This window comes from Puma concolor, chromosome E2 (genome assembly GCF_028749965.1).
Source record: "Puma concolor isolate L17-30 chromosome E2, mPumCon1.1.hap2, whole genome shotgun sequence".
In the NCBI taxonomy this organism is placed as follows: domain Eukaryota; kingdom Metazoa; phylum Chordata; class Mammalia; order Carnivora; family Felidae; genus Puma; species Puma concolor.
The window spans coordinates 31533006-31557591 of record NC_141681.1 but is presented as its reverse complement, the minus strand read 5'-3'; the positions used below and the strand labels follow the sequence as shown (position 1 = coordinate 31557591).

Below are 24586 nucleotides of genomic sequence, written 5' to 3'. Positions count from 1 at the left end.
CCATGCATTTTTCAGGCTCTTTTCTTTTTTAAAGCATCATGTATCTTTACTGTTTGTTTCATTTTTATAAAGCACTTTGATGACTTCCTTTGAAGTGGCGTATCTATTTTCAGGGACTTAAGTTTCAAATAACGGTTATTAGTTTGTAAGTGACAGTGTTGAGCTGCAATATCTAAAGTTTGTTCCAACTAAAAGATTGTATGATTTCTACAGTATTTAAGAAAGTAAATCATCTGTATTTTTTTTTGTTTTTCTGTAATCTCTTAAATTTTTACAATGACTATGCAGTATTGTTGTAAGGAAAAGCGTTTTTAATGTAAAGACAGACTGATATTTTTTTTATTTCTTATATCCTGTATTGCATTTTCTTTAGGAGACCTATCTCTTTAAAAATGTGATGGAAATAAAGTAGGAGTATACCAGAAAATGAACTGTATAGGGCAAGCAGTTTTGAAATTCTTGTTCTAACCTAACATCTTAATATTCATGTAGTATATCTAGAAAGCATATCTCTGTCCTGTGTAGCTTCTTGACCAAAGAGATTTGATCCTTACTTATCAAAAGCTTGAGTTAAACAACAGTAATAACTTACTTAATCCTTTCCTAAAAACTCCAGCCTATGTTGGCAGTGAGCCTTTTGCCGTGAGCAGATGCTGTGCTGTTTCAGACCATAGCATTTGGAGTATCCTTTGAATGTATGTGTGTATGCTGAATTCAAATTCTATCCCCAATAAATGTGAGGAGATAATGTTGTAAATATACTTTGATAGATTTTCCTCTAAACTTCAAAACATTTTGAAAAACTGCTATTATGTATTTCAGGCAAGTTTTGTGGCATCTGGAAATCGGACAGATATTTCCTTAGATGATCCTAATTTCTGGCAGAAATGGGCTAAAAAGGCAGAAATAGATATAGATGCCATCAGTGGCAGAGTAAGTATTTCTTTCACTTTAAAAAATTATCTGTTAGGATACTTTCTAATATTATTATAATATTTTAAGGTATTCAACTGTGTACTTATTGAAATAAATTTACTTCATAAATAAATTGATGTGGAGTATCTGAATGATCATATATTGAGTTAGACACTGCTTCAATTTAATACCTCTGGTATCTATCATGATAGGTTGTAATACAGGGAAAATTTAAGTTTGAATACTTATTTTCTTAAAATTGTAATGTGTTTTTTAATTTGTAAAATGTCTTCAAATCATCAGTTATGTTTATTTTGCTCTTTAACTTTGTTTCCTTGGAGTCCACTCCCATTAATGATGATCCAGTCAGATACAAAAGGAGAAAAACAGTCAAGAAAGTGGCAAAACTATTTCTTTTTTAACTTTACTTAGAGCTAAGAAAGGGCCAAAAAGCTAAAATACAATTTGTAGAACTAATAATAACATAACTGTTTACTTCATAAGACACCTGTCTAATTATATATAGGAATCAATGTTTGTGAATCTTATCTATTAGCAAGATAACTATTAAATGATTAAAAGAATTCTATATTAAGCATTGATGCATGGGATCTATTTTAATAGATAGTCTTTTTAATTAAAATGTAAAACTTTACAACGAGAAATAATACCACTGCCATACACAATCGTTACTATTTAATGTGTTTCAGAAATATGTGTAATTGTATGTGAAACAAATAAGTAAATTTGAAACGATATTTATAAAAACATCATTATTTACATATGGCATGTTTATATGTCTAAAAAGGCAGTGGAGGGGCACGTGGGTGGCTCAGTTGGTTGAGCATCCGACTTGGGCTTGGGTCATGATCTTGCAGTTCCGTGAGTTTGAGCCACATCGGGTTTGCTGCTGTCAGCCTGTCAGCGTAGAGCCTGCTTCAAGTCCTCTGTCCCCCTCTGTGTGCTCCTCCCACACTTGAGCTCTCTCAAAAATAAATGAGCATTTAAAAAAAATAAAAATAAAAAGGCAGTGGAATCTGGAAGCAATGGAATTTTTTACTCATTAAAAGTATAGGAGCGCCCTGATGGCTTAGTCGGTTAAGCCTCCAACTCTTGATTTCAACCCATGTCATGATCTCACAGTTCATGATATCAAATCCCATGTCTGGCTCTACACTGATAGCACGGAGCCTGCTTGGGATTCTTTCTGCCCCTCTCCTCACTCGCTCCCTCTCACTCTCTCTCTCTCTCTCTCAAATAAAATAAACATTTAAAAATAAATAAATGAGTTTAATGAATTAACTGGATAGAAGATAAATACACCACTTAGCCTTCTTAAATATTGGTACTAACAGAAGTAGAAAAATATAATGGAAGAAAACATCTATTCACAGAAGGAAAAAAAGATACAAAACACTTAGGAGTATACTTACTGACAGATATATGTGATTTAGTTAAGTAAATTATCAAATTTAATTGGGAGATTTGTCAGTTGGCAAGAAAACCACATATTTTAAGCATTTTAAGAGTTTGTAAACATAGGGACACCTGGGTGGCTTAGTCGGTTAAGTTTCCAAGTTTAGCTCAGGTCATGATCTCGTGGTTCATGGATTCGATCTCTGCATTGGGCTCTGTGCTGACAGCTCAAAGCCTGGAGCCTGCCTCGGATTCTGTGTCTCCCTCGCTTTCTGCCCCTCCCCCACTCGTGCTCTATCTCTCTGTCTCTGTTAAAAATAAATAAATGCATTTTTAAAAAATTTAAAAAAAGAGTTTATAAACATAGAAATGCAACCAAAATCAAAATGTTAACAGTTTTTTCATATAACCAGACAATATGTAAAGTTTCCCTGGAAAAATGAATTGTCAAGAATATTAAATGTTTATTTTAAATGCACTTTTAGGAACCTGTCTTACAGCAATAATCATACAGGTACAATGATAATACAGTACAGTGATGTTCATTGCCACATTTTTTTGTTTTAGAAAAAACTTACAAACTAATTAAACCTCTTACGATAGAGGATTAGTGCATGCATTACTGTCTAATGCAATGAGTAAAAATAATCATGTAGATCCCTATGTACTAGTGATATAGAAAGAGCTCCAACACAGTTAAATTTAAAATATGAGGGAGATATAGAACAGTGCCTATAGTGTGATATTTGTGAGTTTTCAAAAGTCTCTGTTGGGGATCCAGAGACACTCGTATGCATTTATGCATTCATCCAACTATGAGTCAAGTGCCATTCTCACATTAGGGACAGTGTGCCCAAGACAAAGCAACCACTGCTTTTACACAACTTATGAATTCTCGTAGGTGAGACAGAAGTAAACAAGTGCCTAAGATCGTTTCAGAGAGGGAAGAAAATGAAACAGATGGCAGAGAATGCTGGGAGGTGTAGAGACAGCATTAAGCGACGTGGTCAAGGGAGGTCACTCTCAGTTCTGCTGAGATTGAATGACCAGAAAGAGCCAATAATGTAAAGACATGAGGAAAATCTTTCAAGGTACAGGGAATGGCAGTAAGCCATTGGTGGAAATAAGCTCTGGTATTCCAGAAATAGAAATGACATGGCAGTGTAGGCAGTGAGGAGGTGATAGGCAAGGTCAGAGACCATAGATATGGGTCACATTATAGGGCCTTGTATATTATTACCCTGGGGAGTTAAGCACTTTATAAATAAACTTTTATAAGCACTTACTCATTTAATACTTGTACAGTTACATTTTCTTATTTATGCTTTGAAAAAGACATTTAAAGGTTTTCTGAAAATGAAGTACAAAGAAGGCAGACTAGCATTATTTACTATCTATTAAAACATAATGTATTATAAACATGATTAAAACAGCATGCCACTGAGAAAAAGATATAAAGAGTAAGAACAAAATAACAGAAAAAGATCAAATTGTAAGTTTTAATAAAGAAATATTAGAGAAAAAGGCATTATATAATAATCATGACTAGAATATTGAGTTAACGTTGGGGGGAACTTTATAACGATATACTCTATACCAAGTAAACTCCAGTTTGCGATAAAAAAAATTTTTTTTAATTCTTTGAAAGCATGAAAAAATGGAAAAACTAGATTTCTGTTTTATCAAATACTTGGTGGGAAAACATTCTAAATTAGAAAGAAATCACAAAGGAAATGTTTGGCATATGCAAATACATAAGACTACTTAAGTACTTTTTCCATTAAGTACTCCAAAGTACTTAATGGAAAATAAAAGGGCAGTTAGACTGGTGAGACTTATTTATAGCAGAAATTTATATGAAAGTCAATATTGTTATTATATGAAAGCTCATATAAGGTGATCAAAAATACATCAAACCTCAAAAGATTGTGGGCAGAAGACTTGAAAATTTACTCAAAAAATACAGTTAGGGTTTTTTGGTTTTTTTTGTCTTTAAAGAAGCTGGGGTGGGGCAAAAGGACAACTCTTTCTTACTGAAAAAAGGCTGATTAACAAATATAGAAGGAATAAGAGAAGAGTTCTACCATGTATTGACCACAGTAATAATTATAGCAGACAAGACCCATTGATGAATTCTAAAATTAGTGGGTAAAATTGAAGGAGAAACAGACTTTTTACATATTCTCAAAGAATATCTTCCTAACTTGGAAATATTTCATTGAAGGTAAAAAACATGTCAACTTAAGTTGTTTTGAATGAGTTAAACTGAATTAAACATGGTGAGGTTCATACACTTAATTACCTTGCTTTTTGTGTATTAATATAACTCTTTTGGAAAGGACTAAAACATGTTTTTGGATCTATAAAATATTTAAATCCTTTGACCAGTATTGGTATTTCTAGATATTTCCCTTTTTTGGATTTATCTTTAGGATAAACTTAGATTACAAATATTTATTTTAATGGGGCACCTGGGTGTCTCAGTCGGTTAAGCATCCAACTTCGGCTCAGGTCATGGTCTCACGGTCTATGAGTTTGAGCCCCGCGTCGGGCTCTGTGCTGACAGCTCGGAGCCTGGAGCCTGCTTCAGATTCTATGTCTCCCTGTCTTGCTGCCCCTCTCCCATTCATGCTCTGCCTCTCTCTGGCTCAAAACTAGGTAAACATTAAAAAAAATATTTTTTTAACAAATATTTACTTTAGCATTATTTATTTTAAAAATTGAAAACGAAGGCTCTTGGGGGGCTCAACCTGTTAAGCATTCAACTCTTGATCTCAGCCCAGGTCTTGATCTTAGGGTTGTGAGTTCAAGCCCCTCTTTGGGTTCCACACTGGGTGTGAAGCCTACTTAAAAATAAGGCGAAAAAAATTGAAAACAATCTAAACTATGAATTAGGTAAAGAAAACTAAGATACATAAATATAGTTTAAAAATATATTATGGTTATTATATAAAGCATAACACAATAACTCTCATATTAATGATAAGGCCAAATACCAAATTCTTTTCATCCTATGACTGTGATGTCACAATATTATATGTGTATGGTAATAAGCATTTTAAAGGAATATAAAAATTTTTAAGTTGATCTGGTAGGTTGATGAAATTGTTAGTAATTTTTCTGACTTTTTGTAATTATTTTATTGTTTGTACAATTTGAAAGGTGAAGATATAAAACATTGTTATAAACAAAATAGTAAAAGGACCTTTAAGTAATAGCTGTTAACAATTTTACAGAACAGCTTGGTTATTGACACTCCAAGAATTAGGAAGCAAACAAGACCCTTTAGTGCCACAAAAGATGAGTTGGCGGAATTATCTGAAGCCGAAAGTGAAGGGGATGAAAAGCCCAAACTCCGGAGACCCTGTGATCGTTCCAATGGCTATGGAAGAACTGAATGCTTTAGAGTAGAGAAAAATCTTCTAGTTTATGGGTAAAAAAAAATTTTTAATGTTTCTTGTTAATAGTCTATATAAAGTCACAGAAAACGTACACTGTATTCTAGTGTATTTTTTCATCTTGTTAGAATCAATAAAAATCTATTTTAAGTAGATTTAAAATACCCTACATTTATATGCTTAACATATATTTAATAGCAGAATGATGGAGTATCCTTAAGTTTTAAATTATAAATGTATCACTGAAGTCAAATTCCTTGTTTTTCTGAGAGTTGCATATTCAATAATATAAAATGGATAATCTTGTTATCCATTATTGAATAAGACACACTTGAAATCACTATACCATGGTTCTGCATTTTACACTCAGGGAAAAAACTTTATTAGGTAAATCCTATTCATGACAAATGTGTTTTTTGTAGTTTTCAAGCCTTTTATCCATGAGTTCTGTTTTTCTCTAGAACTTGACTAAATATTAATGTAAGTTTACCTTTTTTAACCAGATGGGGCCGATGGAGAGAGATTCTGTCTCATGGTCGTTTTAAAAGGCAGCTGAATGAGCATGATGTAGAAATAATTTGCCGAGCCCTCTTAGCTTATTGCCTTGTTCACTACCGAGGAGATGAGAAAATTAAAGGCTTCATATGGGATCTCATTACTCCAACTGAAGATGGGCAGACACGAGAGCTACAAAATCATCTGGGTAAGAACATTCTTTCTTATTACATTTATGTTTAGTTATATAGGTGGCACCATAGTACCCTATAAAGTGTTGAAGCACTGTAGAGTTAACACTAATGAATCCTTAAGCTTTACGCTCAATTCAAGTTCCAACTTAGAAAATACTAGTGTTATCAGTTTGGTTGGGTTTCACATACAGGTTTACGTGCAGTTTGGTTATTGATCCAGCATAAATCCGTTCGCAGGTTGTTGTCTCAGAAGTCTTCCCTCATCCATGTTCATATAGATCTATCTCATTTTTTTTTTTTTTAATTTTTTTTTTCAACGTTTTTTATTTATTTTTGGGACAGAGAGAGACAGAGCATGAACGGGGGAGGGGCAGAGAGAGAGGGAGACACAGAATCGGAAACAGGCTCCGGGCTCCGAGCCATCAGCCCAGAGCCTGACGCGGGGCTCGAACCCACAGACCGCGAGATCGTGACCTGGCTGAAGTCGGACGCTTAACCGACTGCGCCACCCAGGCACCCCTAGATCTATCTCATTTTTAAAACTCCTTTTTAGTAGTTCATTGTGTTGCTATTTCATAGTTTATTTAGCATCTGCTTTTAATGATGGGCACTTAGGCCATTTCTCACTGTAGAGAATTAAAAAACAAGTTTCAGTGAAGATCCTTTTGCGTTTATCCTTGTTCATGTGAATAAACCTTTCACTAAAATAAATACCATGAAATGGAATTGTCGAAGGATAGCTTATGTACATCCTTAGTACCTAAAATGTGGTCTATGGGTTAATAGCGTCAGCGTCTCCTGAGAGCTTCTTAGAAGTACAGAATCTTGGGCCTCAGACTTACTGAATCAGAAACTGAATTTTAACAAGTTCCTTAGCAATTAGTATGTATATTAAAGTTGAGAAACACTGATATATACATTTTAAGTTTTCATAAATACTTTAATTTGCCATCAGATATGACTATACCAGTTTACAACTGTAAATTGTATATATAAGGTATATATAAGTCCCTTTTTCTCCACATCCTTTCTAATAGAACATTCTTTTCTGCATAAAGTAATTCTTTCATAGCATAAAGTAATTGATTTTTCTGTAAAGATAAAAAAGATTACTACGCCCTGAAAGTTGTGTTACAATTTTGTTCTATTTAATCAACACATACCTGTTATAGTGTCTACTGTGTGCTTCTCGTGCAAGGTAGTGGGAAGATAAGAAGAAACAAGATCCCTGAGCTCATCATGAACTTTGCATTCCGGCCAGGTAGATAGACATAATAAGAAAGGAGATAAATAATTACAGAATGTGATAAGTACTGTGAGGTAAATAAAATAACTTCTGAAATGGAGAAAACAGAAAGCACCTATTTTAGATTAGGGTGATCACTGGAGGCTGTCTTAGTTGCGGGCAATTAAATCAGTAACGTGCAGAACTGACTTCAGGTAAGGATGGAAGATGGACACAAATATAATCTCACTCTTCCTTGAAACCCCACTTACATGTCAGTGAAGAGAAAAAAAAAAATTAAGGCATTACACTTGATAAATTCTACAGACAAAAGTCCTAGTTTCTTCAACAAAGTGGGGGCAGGCAGGTAAAGAGGCTATCCAAAACCCGTGGCTCTCAGCCAGACATGATTCTGTGCCCGGTCCTGCCACCATTTAGGATTGTCACTGCTTTGAGCATGTCACTAGCATCTAGTAGGTAGAGGGCACGGGGGTATAGACAGCCCTGCACAATAAAGAACTATGCAGTTCAAAATACCAACAGTGCCGAGATTGAAAACCCTGCTGTAACCTAAAAGATTTAAGAGTCCTCAACTGCTGGTATTGTGGGGGTCTTATTTCATTCCTGGTTGAAACAAACAGCCCAGGGGATTTTTTAAAATTATCTTTTTTAGATAATAGTAAATTTGAATATCAGGTATTAAGGAAGTATTATTTGCCTTTCTTGGGGCTGATAATGGTTATTTTTTTAAAGGAGGCTTTGTCTTTCATATATATCGCTAAAAGAGCCCTACATTGAGGGTCGAGATTACTTAAGTAAATAAACTTTAAAAGGGGGATGGGTATCTGATTGGCCTAGTCAGAGGTGAGTGCAGCTCTTGTTCTTGGGATTGTGAGTTTTAGCCCCAGGTTGGTGGTAGACATGACTTAAATAAATACATTTTAAAAATTAATAAATAGGGGCGCCTGGGTGGCGCAGTCGGTTAAGCGTCCGACTTCAGCCAGGTCACGATCTCGCGGTCCGTGCATTCGAGCCCCACGTCAGGCTCTGGGCTGATGGCTCAGAGCCTGGAGCCTGTTTCCAATTCTGTGTCTCCCTTTCTCTCTGCCCCTCCCCCGTTCATGCTCTGTCTCTCTCTGTCCCAAAAATAAAAAAAATAAAAAAATAAAAAAATTAATAAATAAAAGATAGTCATATTTGTTCATGAAATGATTGGTGTCTTAGATTTACTTCAAAATAATATAGAAGAAAAAAAATAATAACATAGAAGGTTGGGGAGTGAACAGGGTATAGATGAAACAAAATTGACCATGAGCTGATAATTATTAAAGTTGGATGACAGGACATTGTGATCCTTCATATTACTCCATCTGTTTTTGACTATGCTTAATTCCATAATTAAAAAGTAAATAGGCATAAACCCTCAAAAGAAGAGAGAGAATGGGAGAGGAAATAGCAACACAGTTTTGGAACCTGGAAGCAAATAGATGAGTGGTGACTAACTCAACCAACCAGAGAGAGTTGAATCTTAGGTCAGCAGTAGGAAAAGGCAACGACCGACTGGTTTGCTGCACAGATTACCCAAAAGTTTCAGCTTGTGACATATCAGGAACCTCTAAAAGTAGGTGTAAAGGACAGAGGTTTTGACTACAAGTTGTTTAAACAGAGTTCAGATTGCTAAATATCCTCTTCAGTTCTGTGTCATCAGGATGAAAAATGACTTAAAGTTTGTTCTCTAGGGAGAGTGAAGTGGAGGGTCTCTGGGTTGCATTGGTAGTTGAGGTATGGAGCTCCTAAATGGGGACCGAATGAATGTATGTATATTGAACAATGTCATACTCAAGGAAGAAAACTAAAGAATTTTCTTTGCGGAGTCTGATCAGGGCAAAACCTAACAATATGAAGGGTAACAGCAGATTGACCTTCAATGAGTCCCGTCAGACCATCTGTGTCAACTTTTTGGTCTGTCTCAAATATGAGCAAACAACCAAGGATACCAGACACCCGAGGAAAGTTTCCAACATGAGAGGTGGAGACGAGAAACAAACCATCTAAATGAACTCGGAGGAAATAAGGACTATGCAAGGAAAAGAACTTTTTTAAACCAGCATTAATATCTTTAAAGATACTTCAAATGTACTGTGATTTTGGAGGAAGAATCAGGTGCTGTAGAAATAGTCAAGCACAACAGATCTCGTGTAAATTATAAATTAGCATGTAGCAGAAGTGAAAAAATAAATAGGATTATGTGATGAAATCTGAAGCAGTTTTGTTAAAGAGAAGTTTATATGGAATATCTACATATTTTATTAGGAAAACTTAAGTATGTATATTTTTAATTATGCACTGGTTTCCAAATCAGAGTGAGGAGGACTCTGGAATATAGAACAGTATTAACATAGAACAGAATAGCAATTTAAGGTGGAGGGCATTAATTAGAATCAAAAAGAGATACTACACAGTAATAAAATGACTGATCCATAAAAGGAGATATAACAAGTATGAACTTTATACACCAAACAAAACAGTCTCAAAATATAAAGGCAAAGTTGCCAACATTGTCAGAAGAAATGGACAGGCCACAGCATGCTTCTGTTTACCATTGTGGTAAGATTCCTGGCTGGTAGAGGACAGCAAGGAAGAGAGATACGAGGTAGAAATTGAAAGGAATCAAAACTGTTTTTTCAGTAATTGTTAAAAATTGTAAGTGAAACAACTCAAGCATCATTGAGTTTAATAGGTAGGTGGTGGTATGCAGTGATACTCAGACAATAGATTTTTAACAGCAGTTAAAATGGATAAATTACAGCCTTGTGAGTCGGCAAGTATTAAATCTCAAAAAAATACCAAAGTAATCAATAATTTGCAGAATTGCATGTGAAATACAATGTCTGTAAACTTAAATATTTCTCCGACCTATGAATACAAAGAGGCATGGAATGAAAAGACAAATTCAGGGTAGTGATTATCTCTGGGAAGGAAGGAGTGAATTGAACTTCAACTATGCGTATTCATTTCCTTTAATAAACACTGACCAAATATGGAATATGCTAAGGTTAAGAGTAGGAATATATTTTCTGTAGTTTTGTGTATTTCAGGGGCGCCTGGCTGGCTTAGTCAGTGGAGCATGTGACTCTTGATCTTAGGGTTGTAAGTTTGAGCCCTACGTTTGGTGTAGAGATTACTTTAAAATAGTAAAAGAAAAAGAAATATTTCACAACAAAAGTATCACGTAAAATGAATATAGCTCTCTTAAACAGGAATCCACAATGACTAAACCTAATGCAGTTTTGAAAATCAAGAGGCCAAAACTTATTTTGTAACTAGAGAAACTAAAAGCAAAGCAGAGGTACAGGTTTTAGCTTTTGGTTTTTACATTTGGAAAACAAATAATGTGTTTTAGAACAAAATGGAAATCACAGTGATTAATTTCAGATACAAAATTATTGGGTGTTTGCGGGGAACTGTTAATATGTGTGTATAATCATCATGTTAACTTACCTTGCTATTGGGTCAGTATTGTTACCATTAATATTTTTTTTTTTAAACATTTTTTTTTTTTTTTTGAGAGACAGAGAGAGACAAAGCGTGAGCAGGGGAGGGGCAGAGAGAGAAGGAGACATAGAATCTGAAGCAGGTTCCAGGCTCTGAGCTGTCAGCACAGAGCCCGACACGGGGCTCGAACCCACAAACCATGAAATCATGACCTGAGCTGAAGTCGGAGGCTTAACCAACTGAGCCACCCAGGCGCCCCATGTTACCATTAATATTTTAAAGATCTCTATACAGCCTGCACAGACCTCTGAAAGTCTCCAGAAATTTCTTGTGTTGAAAAAATGTGCCAAATTGCAAATCTTTCTACAGATTATCCCTGATATCACGTGTCCTTCTCGTTTTAACAGGCCTGTCAGCCCCAGTACCCAGGGGTCGAAAAGGGAAGAAAGTAAAGACTCAAACAAGCTCATTTGATATACAGAAAGCAGAATGGCTTCGAAAATATAATCCTGAGCAGCTACTTCAAGATGAAGGATACAAAAAACATATAAAACACCACTGTAATAAGTAGGTAGTAGGGTATTTTTAACACAACTCTTTAGAAGTTTATATTGCTGAATTTATTAAAAATCTTAAAGCATGCTGATTTTGAGTACAGAGACAGTGTGGTCTAGGACCAATCCTAATCTTAATCTTACAGGGTATCCATCAGCAAATCATGGTATACCTCTTGTGTCACTGTTTTCATCAACAGAGAGAGAAATAAAACTGGCCATAATCTCATTATATCTTACTTGGATATTAAATAATGATGATTGTGAAGATTTTGGAGAAACCTATTTTATATATATGGTAGTAATGAGATTTATTTAATCAGAAGTAATTATTTAATTACAAAAATTCTGTATACAAATTCTTTTCCAATTTTAACCTCATGGATGAATTTTCTTTAATGATTAATATCTTTGTGTCTTTTGATTGCCTTTCCCTCATTTTAGGGTTTTGCTTCGTGTAAGAATGCTGTATTATCTAAAGCAAGAAGTCATTGGAAATGAGTGTCAGAAAGTATTTGATGGAGTTGATGCAAGGTAAATTAATTAAATAACCTGTTGATATTTTCAGTAATGTACTGAAAATAGCAAAAATTCTATGACCAGAAAACTGTCTATCAAAGTGGCTGCTTACTCAGTGAAGTTCACAGGAAGAAAATTCTACCAAATTTACAGAATTCACTCTTGCCAGTTTGTTGCCTTTCCTCTGTTAGTCTCAGTCTGGCTCTTTCACTAATAGCAGTATCAGTCATCATCATCATCATCACCATCGTCATCTGGCTCTGTCACAACAACAGCAGCAGCAAATCTAAAACTAAATCTAAAACTGAACCTTCCCTGTGTTCATTCTTTTCTTCTTCCCTCCTAACCCAGTGGAAGAATGGTGACTGACTTTTATCCACATATGATCTGTCCGACACCCTGGTCTCTTTGTTCCTTATTCTACTTCTCTCTTCTTCCTGAAATGCTATCTTCTTTAATTTTTTTGTAATACTGTCTTCTGTAGGCACTCATGCAACTATACCCATCCGGTTGTCCTTTTTCCTCAGCGCTCTGTCCCTCACCCACAATGCTGCAGCCACACTGGTGTTTCTGTTTCTCCAGCACGTCAGGCTCATTCTGTGCTGTGCCTCCTGGTACACTCTTACACCTCAGCTTCCCCAGAACTGTCTCTTCAGGTCATTCAGGCCTCTATTCAGCTTCTACCTCCTCAGATAGGCCTTCCCTGGCCTCCTTAGCTAAAGCAAGCCTAGCAGTCACTCGCTACTACGTAACCTTACTTTATCTCATTCATAATGCCTATGAAATGCTTATTAGAGTCATGTTTGTCTGTCTTTCTCTTCCCACTACAGTTTAAGCTGCTTGAAGGTTAAACATGCTATCTGTCGTATTGATCATTTTTTCACAGCCCCTAGAATCTGGGACATAATAACACCCAATACATATTTGTTGACCAAGTGACCCCTCTTTTCCCTTGGCCTCCACTTGTGGAGAAACTATGATCTGTGAATTATCCCTACATTTCCTCTTTCATTAATCTCCCCCTGGCCCCCAACTTCTCATTTGGATTTTAACATATTTGCATCTCTCTCAGCATAGATCCAGACACAGACACACACACACACACACGCACGCGCACGCGCACACACACACACACACACACACACACACACACACACACACACAGTGCTTTTGGACCTGTGTCTCCTCACGCTACTGTATTATCACTCCTTGATTTCTGTGTCTGTGTCTCCTTTTTCTACTCTGCCATTTCCTACGCACTCCCCCACAGCTCAGCTTCCACCCCCTGTCTTCTGCCTGCCCACTCGTCCACCAGTAAGCTTGCTGCTGAACACACGGAGGAACCCTACTGCTTATCTGACTTCACCTTTGTTCGCCACTGCCTCCTTAAAATGTGTCTGTAGCAGCATTCACCTGGACGTGTTCTTTCTAGCTTCTTTCTGCTTATTGTTCTGCAGGCTCCTCTTCACCCTCTTAAATGTCTTCTCATAGGCCCTCTTGTTGTCACCTCCTTTTCTTGGATGCTGTCTCTTTCTGTGGTGTCAGGTGTTTTTTTAATTTTTTTTTAAGTTTTATTTATTTAAGTAATCTGTATGTCCCATGTGTGGCTCAAACTCACGACCCCAAGATCAAGAGTCGCCCACTCTTGCAACTGCCCCATCAGGTGCCCCATCAGTTTTTGTTTTTATACTAAGGGTCTTCCAGATCTGTCTCCAGTTCACATCTCTCTTGAACTTCAGGGACACATTTCTCACAGGTGCCATGATTACCAACGCCTCCAGGCTTTTGCACTCTTGCTGGAACATTCCCTTTCCCCCTTTCCTCCATTCTCCGGGCTCTTCCTGCTCAGCTGACATCAACTCAGCCTCCAGGTCAGGCACGTACCCAGAGAACCCTGTCACACCATTCACCATGCAGTAGTGCAGGTACCTCTTCATGAGGGCAGGGAGTGTCTGCCTTATTATTGCTATTATTGGCACTTAATGAGTGCTGTTTAAATATATTTTGAATGAGTGATCTGGCCTGGGGAAGTTAAAGACAGTTTTATGCAAGAGACAGCATGTGAACTGAATCTTTAAAAACAGAAATCAACAACAGGAGCACATGCACCTCATTATGGTCCTTTCCCTAGCAGTTAAACACTTCACATGCAATCAAACACAGGGCACTTACACTTACAATCAAACACAGGGCAGGTATATGCTCTTTACAAGTAGGAAATCTTTCTACCGCTGATGCTTATCACAGTGTTCTGAGCTTACAGTGCCACCTGATGGTTGGTGAGGGGAACTACCTGACCCTCTTAAATTCTTTCCTCTTGCCTTCATCTTTTGGTTCTCACACTTTTTAGTCCTTGTCAGGAAATCAATCAAAAATAAATATCTTCTGTAACTGTATTTTTCCTCATCATTTTTTCAACTTTGACCAAATCACGGGAAAATCATTCTTTCTCTATTTTTCTTCATTAAGCTAGAAAATACTGTGATTGCAGCCCTTCTGGGTTTTTTTTAAAGAAGATTAGAGGTAATAATGTTACTTAAGTGCAGATAATTTCCTTTAAGAATCTAGAGAAAGGTCTACATCCTTTTCTCCATATTCCTTGGGTTAAAACTTTTTTCTGCTGGCAAAAGATTTATGAAAAATAAAAAGTAATTTCCTATCCACTTTTCATGGTTTTTAAAAAATGTTTATTTTTGAGAGAGAGAGCCAGAGCATGAGGCGGGAGGGGCAAAAAGAGAGGGGGATAGAGGATCCAAAGTGGGCTCTGTGCTGACAGCAGATAGCCCGACGCAGGGCTCAAACTCACAAACTGTGAGATCATGTTCTGAACCAAAGTCAGACACTTAGTGACTGAACCACCCAAGCACCCCAGAAAATGGCAAGTTTTTGATTCATAATTTGATTAAAACATTCAAAGTGCTATTTGTATGCTATATATAACTATCATGCCTAAAAAATGACAATATAATAAAGGACTAAAAACTATAATAAATCCGTTCCGTGAATGCTGTGGTAATATGGCTGTTTTCAGGAGTATGAAACAACTACTAAAGAGCATTTTTAATTTTGCAAACATAATTTCCTTTGCTTATCATGTGAAATTACTACTCTCCCAGAAACCTTTTATAAGTAACACATACAACACCACTAAAAAGGAAAATTGGCCATACATGGAAGGATTGAAATGTTTACTTCTTTACCATAGCGATTCAAGCCATTGTCTCCCTTAGCCTAACATACAACTTATGTCTGACAGGAATTAGCAAATAAATGTCATTAATTTTCACACACAAACATCATTCTTGTATTTTATTCAACAAAGAAGATGGAGTTGGATAGGATAAATTATTTCAGGAAATCAAATAATTCTAGTTGAGAATTTCTCTGTTTGACATTCGTGATTTACCAGTTTTCAAAGAATCAGAGATATGATAAAACATAATGAAAATGAAGTAGAATTTCATCTTGTCTCAGCACCAAAATTTCATAAGTTAATTAACAAAGACCTATATGGATATATTTGAAAAAGTGAGGAGTTTCCTACTTACAATTAAGTTGTGTAGCCCAAGGTCATTTGTAAGTTGGTTGTCTTTGGACACTCAAAATAACTTTTTCATATAGAAATAAATTGATAGGGGCTTCTGAGTGGTTCAGTTGGTTAAGTGTCCGACTCTTGATTTTGGCTCAGGTCATGATCTCACAGTTTATGAGATCAAGCCCTGTGTCAGGCTGTGTGCTGACAGCATTGAGCCTGCTTGGGATTCTCTCTCTGCCCCTCTCCTGCTTTCTCTCTCTCTCTCTCTCTCCCCCAAAATAGATAAATAAACTTAAAAAAGAAAGAAAGAAAGAAAGAAAGAAAGAAAGAAAGAAAGAAAGAAAGAAAGAAAGAAAGAAAAACTGATAAATGGTCAATATGTTCCCGGGCTAGTTCACAAGAACCCAATATTTAACCACTAATATAGTGGAAATAAAGGACAATGGCCATGAAAACAAAAGGCTTCTAAGTCTTATGAGTAAATAAAACATGAAAATGGGGGCACCTGGATGACTCAGTTGGTTAAGCATCTGACTCTTAATTTAGTCTCAGGTCATGATCTTGCAGTTCTTGGATTTGAGCCCCACATTGGGCTCTGAACTGCCAGCATGGAGCCTGCTTGGGATTCTCTCTCTCTCTTTCCTTTTGCCCCTCCTCTCTCTCTCTTTCAAAATAAATAAATACTTAAAAAGGAAAAAAAAACAACTTTCCATTTTCCTTTACTTGTAAGCAATGCTTAATTTTTCAGTGGGATTTTCTTACCAATAGCAGTCTAGAAGAGATATGACTTGTTTTGCAGCCCAAAGCAATTAATTTGCCCTTCTAGGGCCTCAGTTTGCTGGTGTACAAAATGATATACTTGAGCCAGCTGATTTTTGTCAGGCTGTTTGCTGACATAAGATTCTACTTTCCCATAAAACATTTTGTCTGTATCTAAAGGAAACCAGTGGAAAGAATATGCTTCGTTAAGAGTAAAGTAAACCTGTTAGAACATTTCTTCTGTTGAGTTTAGGAATATTAATTCATTTTATGCTAACTTTGTTTATGTTGTGCAATTTTGTAATTTTTATCGGTGGCAATTATGGAAAACAAAAAGATCAATGAAATGAAATCTTAACATCTTTTTCTTAAAAACCATAATGCTGTTTACAAACTAGGTAAAATTTTGCCTCCTCTTTAACTTGTTTGTAATCATTCATAGTGCCATATCGTGATTTCTTTTTTAAAGTGACATTGATGTTTGGGTCCCAGAACCAGACCACTCAGAAGTTCCTGCTGAATGGTGGGATTTTGACGCTGATAAGTCCCTTCTTATCGGAGTTTTTAAACATGGTAAGTGAGAAGTAAGGTAGGTAGAGTCGTCTTCTGTGTATACTATAATTCAACTAGTTCTCAGTTTGATGATTTCCACCTACAGCTTTATTCCAGAAACACTCATATTATTATCAGTATCAGGTACAGCATACACCACCAAATTATGTCTGTCAGTCACTACACTTCTTCATGAAAGGGTGGCAGAAGTCTCACATAACTTCCCCTCAGGAAGAGTTCTTAGGTCAAGTGTGTTCTGTTTGATCGGTTTTCCTCTTTTTCAATTTAACTGATAAACTTAATCTAAATTTTTAAATATACACATGCCAGATCATGTAATTTGTGATAATTTCTGGAAAACATGCTTAATGTATATCATTTTAACATATGGTCCGTTTAGTCCAGGAACATTATCTACCATAAATGTGTGGAATGCTTATATTTATACATCTTTTTTCTTTTTATCCTTTTTACTTTCACAATTGGTGATCTCTCCAGGTTATGAAAAATATAACACTATCCGAGCAGACCCAGCATTATGCTTCTTGGAAAGAGTGGGAAAACCTGATGAGAAAGCAGTTGCTGCAGAACAGAGAGCAAATGATTATATGGATGGGTATGTGCACTTCAGGGTCTTGATTTCTCCATGTATCTCTATCAACATCACATATTCTGTCAGTGATGTTTATCTTTAAGTAATGCAGTGGTAAGAGAATTGGAGTTTACAATCGGAAAGAACTAATGATACTCATCTGATAAGTTACTGCTTATCCAACAGTATGATCAAGGAAGAGGCTGGACCTGCCCCATACCCATTCTTGTGATGAGTCCTTCATTTTTCCATTCTTAATGGTCATGGCCATTAAGGCCATAAAATTCTGAGGGCATAAGAGGAAAGAAGACAGCTAAGAATATTACAGTTGAAGAGAAATATGATGTTGTTCATTGTAACAAGTAAGGGCCTTTACCATCTTTGTTTTCTTACCAAAAGAGAAAAGTAAGAGACTATGTTGAGGTTAATATTACCACATTTAAAAGTGAACTTGGTACTAAGAGTCCGTTAGAGGTAGCTTTCTTCTGACTTGCCATAGAACCACCTTCATGCTGTGGCTTCGAGTCCTCAGGCTAAAGAACAGAAATTTCAGTCTGAAAACACACTAAGAGGTCCTTGCAACAAGACTCCCATTTGTCCTGTCAAGAGAAGTTTTAAGTCCAGTACAGTAATTGTGGCATCTGTTGGTATTTTAACAGGGATGTGGAAGATCCAGAATACAAACCTGCCCCAGCTATCTTTAAAGATGATATGGAGGTATGCTTTGGATCCTATTTTAAAATCCTCAATTCTAGTCACTCCATGGTTTCTTTTGTTTGCTGTTTCTTTTGTGTGTTTTTCTTTCATGTTTTCCTTATACCTAATTCTGTTCTTCAGAAGAGCAGCTAAGTTAGTGATCCACTTAGGTTGACAGACATCACAAATAATCATTCAGAATTTGCCTGATCTCCCTTCTAGACAAGCCGGAGGCTGGCGTGGACGTGTGGATGAAGTGGAGCTTGCCCACATGCTGCAGTGCTAGGAACTAAGAAGCACAGTGTTGGGGCAAAAATCCCAAAGCAGAGAGTGACAAGTAGATACTACAAGTACACGGCAACAGATAGAAACTATACCCACATAAAGGGTTTAAAGTAGAAGGTAGAGAGGAGAGGAATTCTGAGCTGTGAAAACATAGTTCTATGTGTTCTGTTTCTAGAAAGTCAAAAGGAAGAAGCAGAGTTGGTGAAAATACAGAAAATAGTCTGTGGAGTGGGGGAAGTGATGTTAAAAAGGATGAGGAATTCTGTAGTACTTAACAAGGGCATGGTAAAGGACTAGATGGTGTGGTAACTGTCAAGTAAGGTGTGTTGGTCTTTGTGGCCAAGGGGCTTGGATATTGATGGCTGTATGAGGACAAGTGAGAGTGAGGGCCAGAGTGTGGCAGTGAGAATGGAAATCCTATACTGAATGAAAACCCTCAGAGGAAAGCACTCTCTGACAAACAGCACCAAGAAACAGCGTGGGCTCTGGGTAGGGAAAAAAATTGTTTCCCCTGAGAATTCATTAGCCATAGGCCTGCTTTCTCTTGAGTTTATGGTTTGATTTCTTTTACATCACCTGCATGGTCCAGGAACTCTCGAGCCAAAAATGTGACATAAAAGGATCCCAAGCTGGTAATACCCCTGAGGTACCTAGTAGAAACATAAAGAAAAAGAATTATGGAAAAAGAACAGCTTCAGTGTAGACTATACTTGGTCCTGAAGATAAAACCCTCTGTGAAATGAGGTCAAAATCCAAAAATTTTAAAAATATGAGGAACAATTTACCGGGAGTAAATGTTAGCAAATACAACAAAGAACAGGATTAGACCTCTAAGAACTTCTGATATAGATCTATTAAAATAGAAAATAAGTAATTTTTAAATGGTTAAAGACATTAAAGAAAGATCCAAGAACAAAAGAAAGATGGATCTGATTTTAAAAGAGTAGGGACATATGGAAAAAGAATTATGTAAAACTTTAGAAGTGGAAAATACAGTCATTAGAAGTTAAAACTTAACAAATAGGTTAAACATTGTGCTGGAGAGGCAGATTAGACCCAGATCTTGAGAGAAGACATTATTTAGAAAATAGATATGAGGAAAGGATCCACAGTGTAGCACGATGGCTCAGTTTAGCCCAATCAGGAGAGAGAGACCACATAGCAATTTGAACAGGGAAGGTTTGTAGAATGATTGACTATAATCGGTGGATTAAAGTGATGAGAGATTGGCTGATAAGAAGTAAAGAGAATGCTGAAGAATGGAGGAGTGGGTACTCTTCTGAGGGCTGATGCAGAGCACCTAAGGAAGAGCCCCGTGTCCAGCAGGGCTGAGATCCTCACTTTTTTGGGAGGGCGTGGCCACACCTCATTGGTGGCGAAACTTGCTGGAAATCCACCCTCTGGAACTTGCCGAAGTCTACCCTCCAGGGTTGCCAAGGGACCTTTTCCTGGGGAAGTGTCTCACTGGAGGCACTTCACTAGACAACCACCCAAGGGCGAGGTCACCAAGGAAAGCCGCTAGCCAATAGGCACTTAAAGAAGCTGCTTGAACTGCAGAGGTGAGCACGGGAGGAGATCACCCAAACCAAAGAAGAAAAACCCTTTTCCTCATACTGTGTCTCTGGCTGCCACTACTGACAAAGCTTGACATCATACTGGCTGGTGAAACACAGTATTTAAAGAGGCCAGATCCATTTTCTTAGGGCCCGTAAAAGGTATGACAGGTAATGAATTTAGGGCTGAGAGGCAATAAATCAATACGAAAAACTCTTTTAGAGACAAGGAGGATAGCATGATGATGTCTGGTTGGTATATGTCCAATAGGTATTCCAGAGGGAGTGGCCAGAGAGCATAAAGGAGAAGACCTGTTTTAAGAGAGATACCAGCTGAGAATTTTTCAGACTTAATGAAAGACATGAATCCTGAGATTCAAGAAATAAAGTGAATCTTGGCAGGATAAAAAAAATTAAGTCCACTCTAAAAAAACATCCTAGTGAAATTACAGATGTTCCGAACAAAGAGAATATGTTAAAAGCAACCAGAGTTAAAAGACCCACTTGAAAAGGAATGACAGTAGTTCTAATTTCAGTCTTTTCTAAAATAACAATAGAAAATAGTAGTCATTGGTAGCACCTGACTGGCTCAATTGGAAGAGCACACAACTCTTCATCTTAGGGTTGTGTGTTCGAGTGCCACATTGAGTGTAGAGATGACGTAAATAAGTAAGTAAACAAACTTTAAAAAGATAACAATTGGGGTGCCTGGATGGCTCAGTTGGTTAAGCCTCCGACTCTTGATCTCAGTTCAGATCGTGATCTTATAATTCATGAGATCAAGACCCACGTTGGGCTCTGTACTAACAGCACAGAGTCTGTTTCAGATTCTATCTCTCTCCCTCTCTGTCTCTCTCCCCCCCACCCCTCTCAAAAAATAAATAAACAATAAATTAAAATAAACTTAAAAAAATAGTAGTCATTGGAATAAAACCACCAAAGTTATGAATATGTTTACAGTAATGTTGGAATACCTAATTGGAGCTGCTCTTTTGACAGATAAAGATTAGATATATACCACAAGCAAACTGTTCAAGGCTGAAAGAAAAAAGATTTGCTGGCTGTCTAATAATCAGATATGAGAATGAATAAATTATGGAAGTTGGTATATAGAATGAAAAAAAAAACTGTTAGCAAGAAAGCCTGGGGCATATTTGCAGGTAGAGGAAGGGTGGGGGGAAAGTAACTGGACCAAAAGTGATCACGGAAGAGGAAAATTGTAGTGCAAAATAATTGGTCTGAAGTGTAAAAGGCAACAGAGAAGTTGTAAATGGGTGGGAATTTAGAACAAGAAATTAAAATTTTTAATTTTGATAAATTAATAATTAAAAACTCTATTACAAAAAGTTCTCTACTACTATATTAAGAAACCTGATTCTCTTTTCTTCTTCAGTGTATCTTGACCCAATTACCCTGTGACAAATTTCTGTTTTCTTTTAAAAGGATGATGTTTCTTCACCAGGAGATCTTGTTATAGCAGATGGAGGTACATTGCATTTATCTCTTTATTTAGTATTATTGAAAATTCACATTCTCATGATACCATGAAATCAATAAACTGTTCCACTTTTGTGATGTTTGATGCATATGAAATTTTTATTGAAGACAGTTGTAATCATTATAAGACATACTAGTTGATTGGAAATGTAACAGTATTTTTAGTTACAAATAGTTACACAGTGACTCACTAAGCTTTTACGGAATCAAAGCTTTGATGATTTTATGGTTACATTATTAAATTTGCGTATGGGATTTCATCATTAAAGTGTTAATTCAGTAACCCATCCAACAACTTATTAGTTCCATATGCACCTTAGTGTCCATTCTTTCTCACACCCCTTTTCTACAAAGCCTTCCTTTGCAGGGTCTTCCTTCTACTTCCTTCTGTTTATCAAGATAGAAACATACTGTTAGAGTACACTCACTCCCACCTGGCACCCAAGTGGAGTCGGGCCTCATCTTTTCATAGTTTGACTAGGGAAGAAGGAATAGCATTGGCTTAGCATGAATGATTACTGCTTAATTATGGTGTATGTAATTAGAAGATTATTCCCTGGAAACAGAGAGCTAGGTCCTGCACTTTATTAGGTGAATAAGAGCATAAAAGTGACAGCATTGTTATAGGGAGTTTTTTATAATATATGTTCCTCACCAATGGCCTTTAAAATGTTTTGATTCTCACATAAATTGAGATAGATTTAATACAGAAGAAGGCATTACTTAAAAGTGTCTACAGTATTCAACTTCCCAAAGATTTCAGTTTGATTTTTAATTCATTTAAATTAAGGCAAGTGAGTATTTGCCAGGCAGTAAAACGTATTAGGCCTGGAAATGCAAGAGTTGTATTTTCTGTGCAAGCGAAGTTCAATAGATAATATTGTGGTTCTTTATTCCACTGTAACCTACTTTCTTTGAGCTGCTGTAAAAATTTGTTGTAATGTTTTTACAGCTGTAGTTAAAAGAAAACTTTTTTATAATGAGAGGTTTGGTTTGTGTGGGTTTTTTCCCCCACATAATCAGATTGAAAGAAAAAATATTTTAAGTAAGGAAATTTTGCTCTTTTTGTGAGTTTCATTTCATCATCTGTTTAGTTTGGTGGGAGGGGGGAGGGTCAAAATTGTTTTCATTTTTTAGGTTTTTTTTTTTTTATTGATATGAGTTTCTTTAAATACAGATGGTCAGCTGATGGAGGGTGATAAAATTTATTGGCCAACTCAATCAGCTTTAACCACACGTTTGAGGCGTCTCATCACTGCATATCAGCGTACTAATAAAAACAGACAAATCCAACAGATACAGCCCACGTTCTCAGTGCCTGCCAGTGTCATGCAGCCTCTTTATGAAGAAGCCACTCTTAATCCTAAAATGGCAGCCAAGATAGAAAGACAGCAGAGGTAAGACAGTAGCACTAAATTTTTAATGTTAGTATCTAAATGTAGTTTTTCATTCCGAAGCCTCTTAGAGTGTGATTATCTCACTTTGTGAAAAACATATAGGTAGAGAAGTTGGTCAAAGCAAAGTGCTTTTATGCATGCACACAAATATATCAAACAGATAAAGATCATTGCATTTTATCGTTCCTTGCACTCTTCGTATTTAATCATTATTCTGTTATTTATGAATACTGAGGTATTAAAAAAATGAAATTGCAGAGCAAACTCAAGAATTAAATTCTTAATAAAGCATACATTGAAGTTACGTGAAATAAAGTCCATTCTACCTTACTTTATATTGACATTTATGAAATGTAAGAATGTATGGAAGACAAGTCCTTATCTGTTTTATACAGAGGATGAACCCTTGCAACCACTCATATCAAAGGAGAAAAAAATAGTATACCTTTCTGCAAAAGTCCTTGTTAAGAAGACAGTCATGCTACTCTCCTCCCAAAAGCTTTAACTTCTTAAAGAGGATAGACTACACTGAAAAGAATAGCAATGTTTAGCAATAGCCTGGCCTCCTTGTTAAACCTGGATCCTTGGATGTTCTCTGGAAAATATATCTTTGTTCTTTGGTATTTATTTGCAGCACATCCATCATAACCAGAGTTTAATTCATCTGAAACAAGATTTTCAATGTTCTAGATCTCTGTAAATACACTGTTTCAGTTACCTACAATTGCATTTTAACCCACCCCAAAATGTGGTGACTGAAACACCAGTTTTTTTTTTTTATTTCCCATGATTCTCTTGGTTGACCAGGTGGTTCTTCTGCTTCCCGTTTTTTTGGCCAGCAGGTAGGAAGTGGCCTCACTCAAACAGCTGGCAGTTGGTGCTGGGCTGCCAGCTGGGAGCTTGAATGAGGGAGCATTCCCAGTGACAAAGGCAATAAAAGCTGGAGATTTCTTAAGGCCTAGTCTCAGCAATTATAAAGCATCACTTCTGCCACTTTCTATGGGTCAAAAAAAGTCACAGGGCCAATGAAGTTTGAAAGAAAAGGGAAAGAGAGTATACCTGTCCACGGGAAGAGCGGCAAAGAATTTATGGCCATCTTTAACCACATACATTTTCCCTTGGTCTGTCAGATCTCGATCAATCTTCCTAAAATACTAGTTTTCTCATGATATTCAATGGCTCCTTATTTACTGTAGGTATAAAGTTTAAGTTCTTAAGCCTCAGTCCAAGAGTCTCTTCAATTTAGATGTCAGCATGCATTTCTAATTCTATCCAGTACTATTTCCTCTGACATAATATCCTACGTATTCTTGACTCAGTACCCTAGCTTATGTTGTTCCTATCACCTGGGATACCTTTCTTCCTCCTCTTTAGTCCTTACGTAGCCCATCCTTCAGAGCCCAACACCTGTCCTATCTCTTATATTAATTTTTTCTCAAACAGGCCAGCTCACAGTATTCTGTTTCCTGTACTCATATAGCACTTATCCAAATAAATTACTCATTATCA

The 24586-nt window shown here is 36.6% G+C and overlaps 1 protein-coding gene across 12 annotated transcripts in view; it reads left to right on the top strand.

Annotated features, from left to right (window-relative positions):
* Positions 1-24586, top strand: part of CHD9 (chromodomain helicase DNA binding protein 9) — a 237841-nt gene that overhangs the window by 183308 nt on the left and 29947 nt on the right. For all 12 annotated transcript variants that reach the window (XM_086689430.1, XM_086689428.1, XM_086689432.1 and 9 more), the window contains 10 exons: positions 823-933; positions 5568-5764; positions 6233-6432; positions 11546-11705; positions 12137-12226; positions 16975-17078; positions 17556-17673; positions 18309-18366; positions 21627-21669; positions 22858-23077. In XM_086689430.1, coding sequence (XP_086545556.1) covers positions 823-933; positions 5568-5764; positions 6233-6432; positions 11546-11705; positions 12137-12226; positions 16975-17078; positions 17556-17673; positions 18309-18366; positions 21627-21669; positions 22858-23077 — 1301 coding nt within the window. The remainder of the gene's footprint in view (positions 1-822; positions 934-5567; positions 5765-6232; positions 6433-11545; positions 11706-12136; positions 12227-16974; positions 17079-17555; positions 17674-18308; positions 18367-21626; positions 21670-22857; positions 23078-24586) is intronic.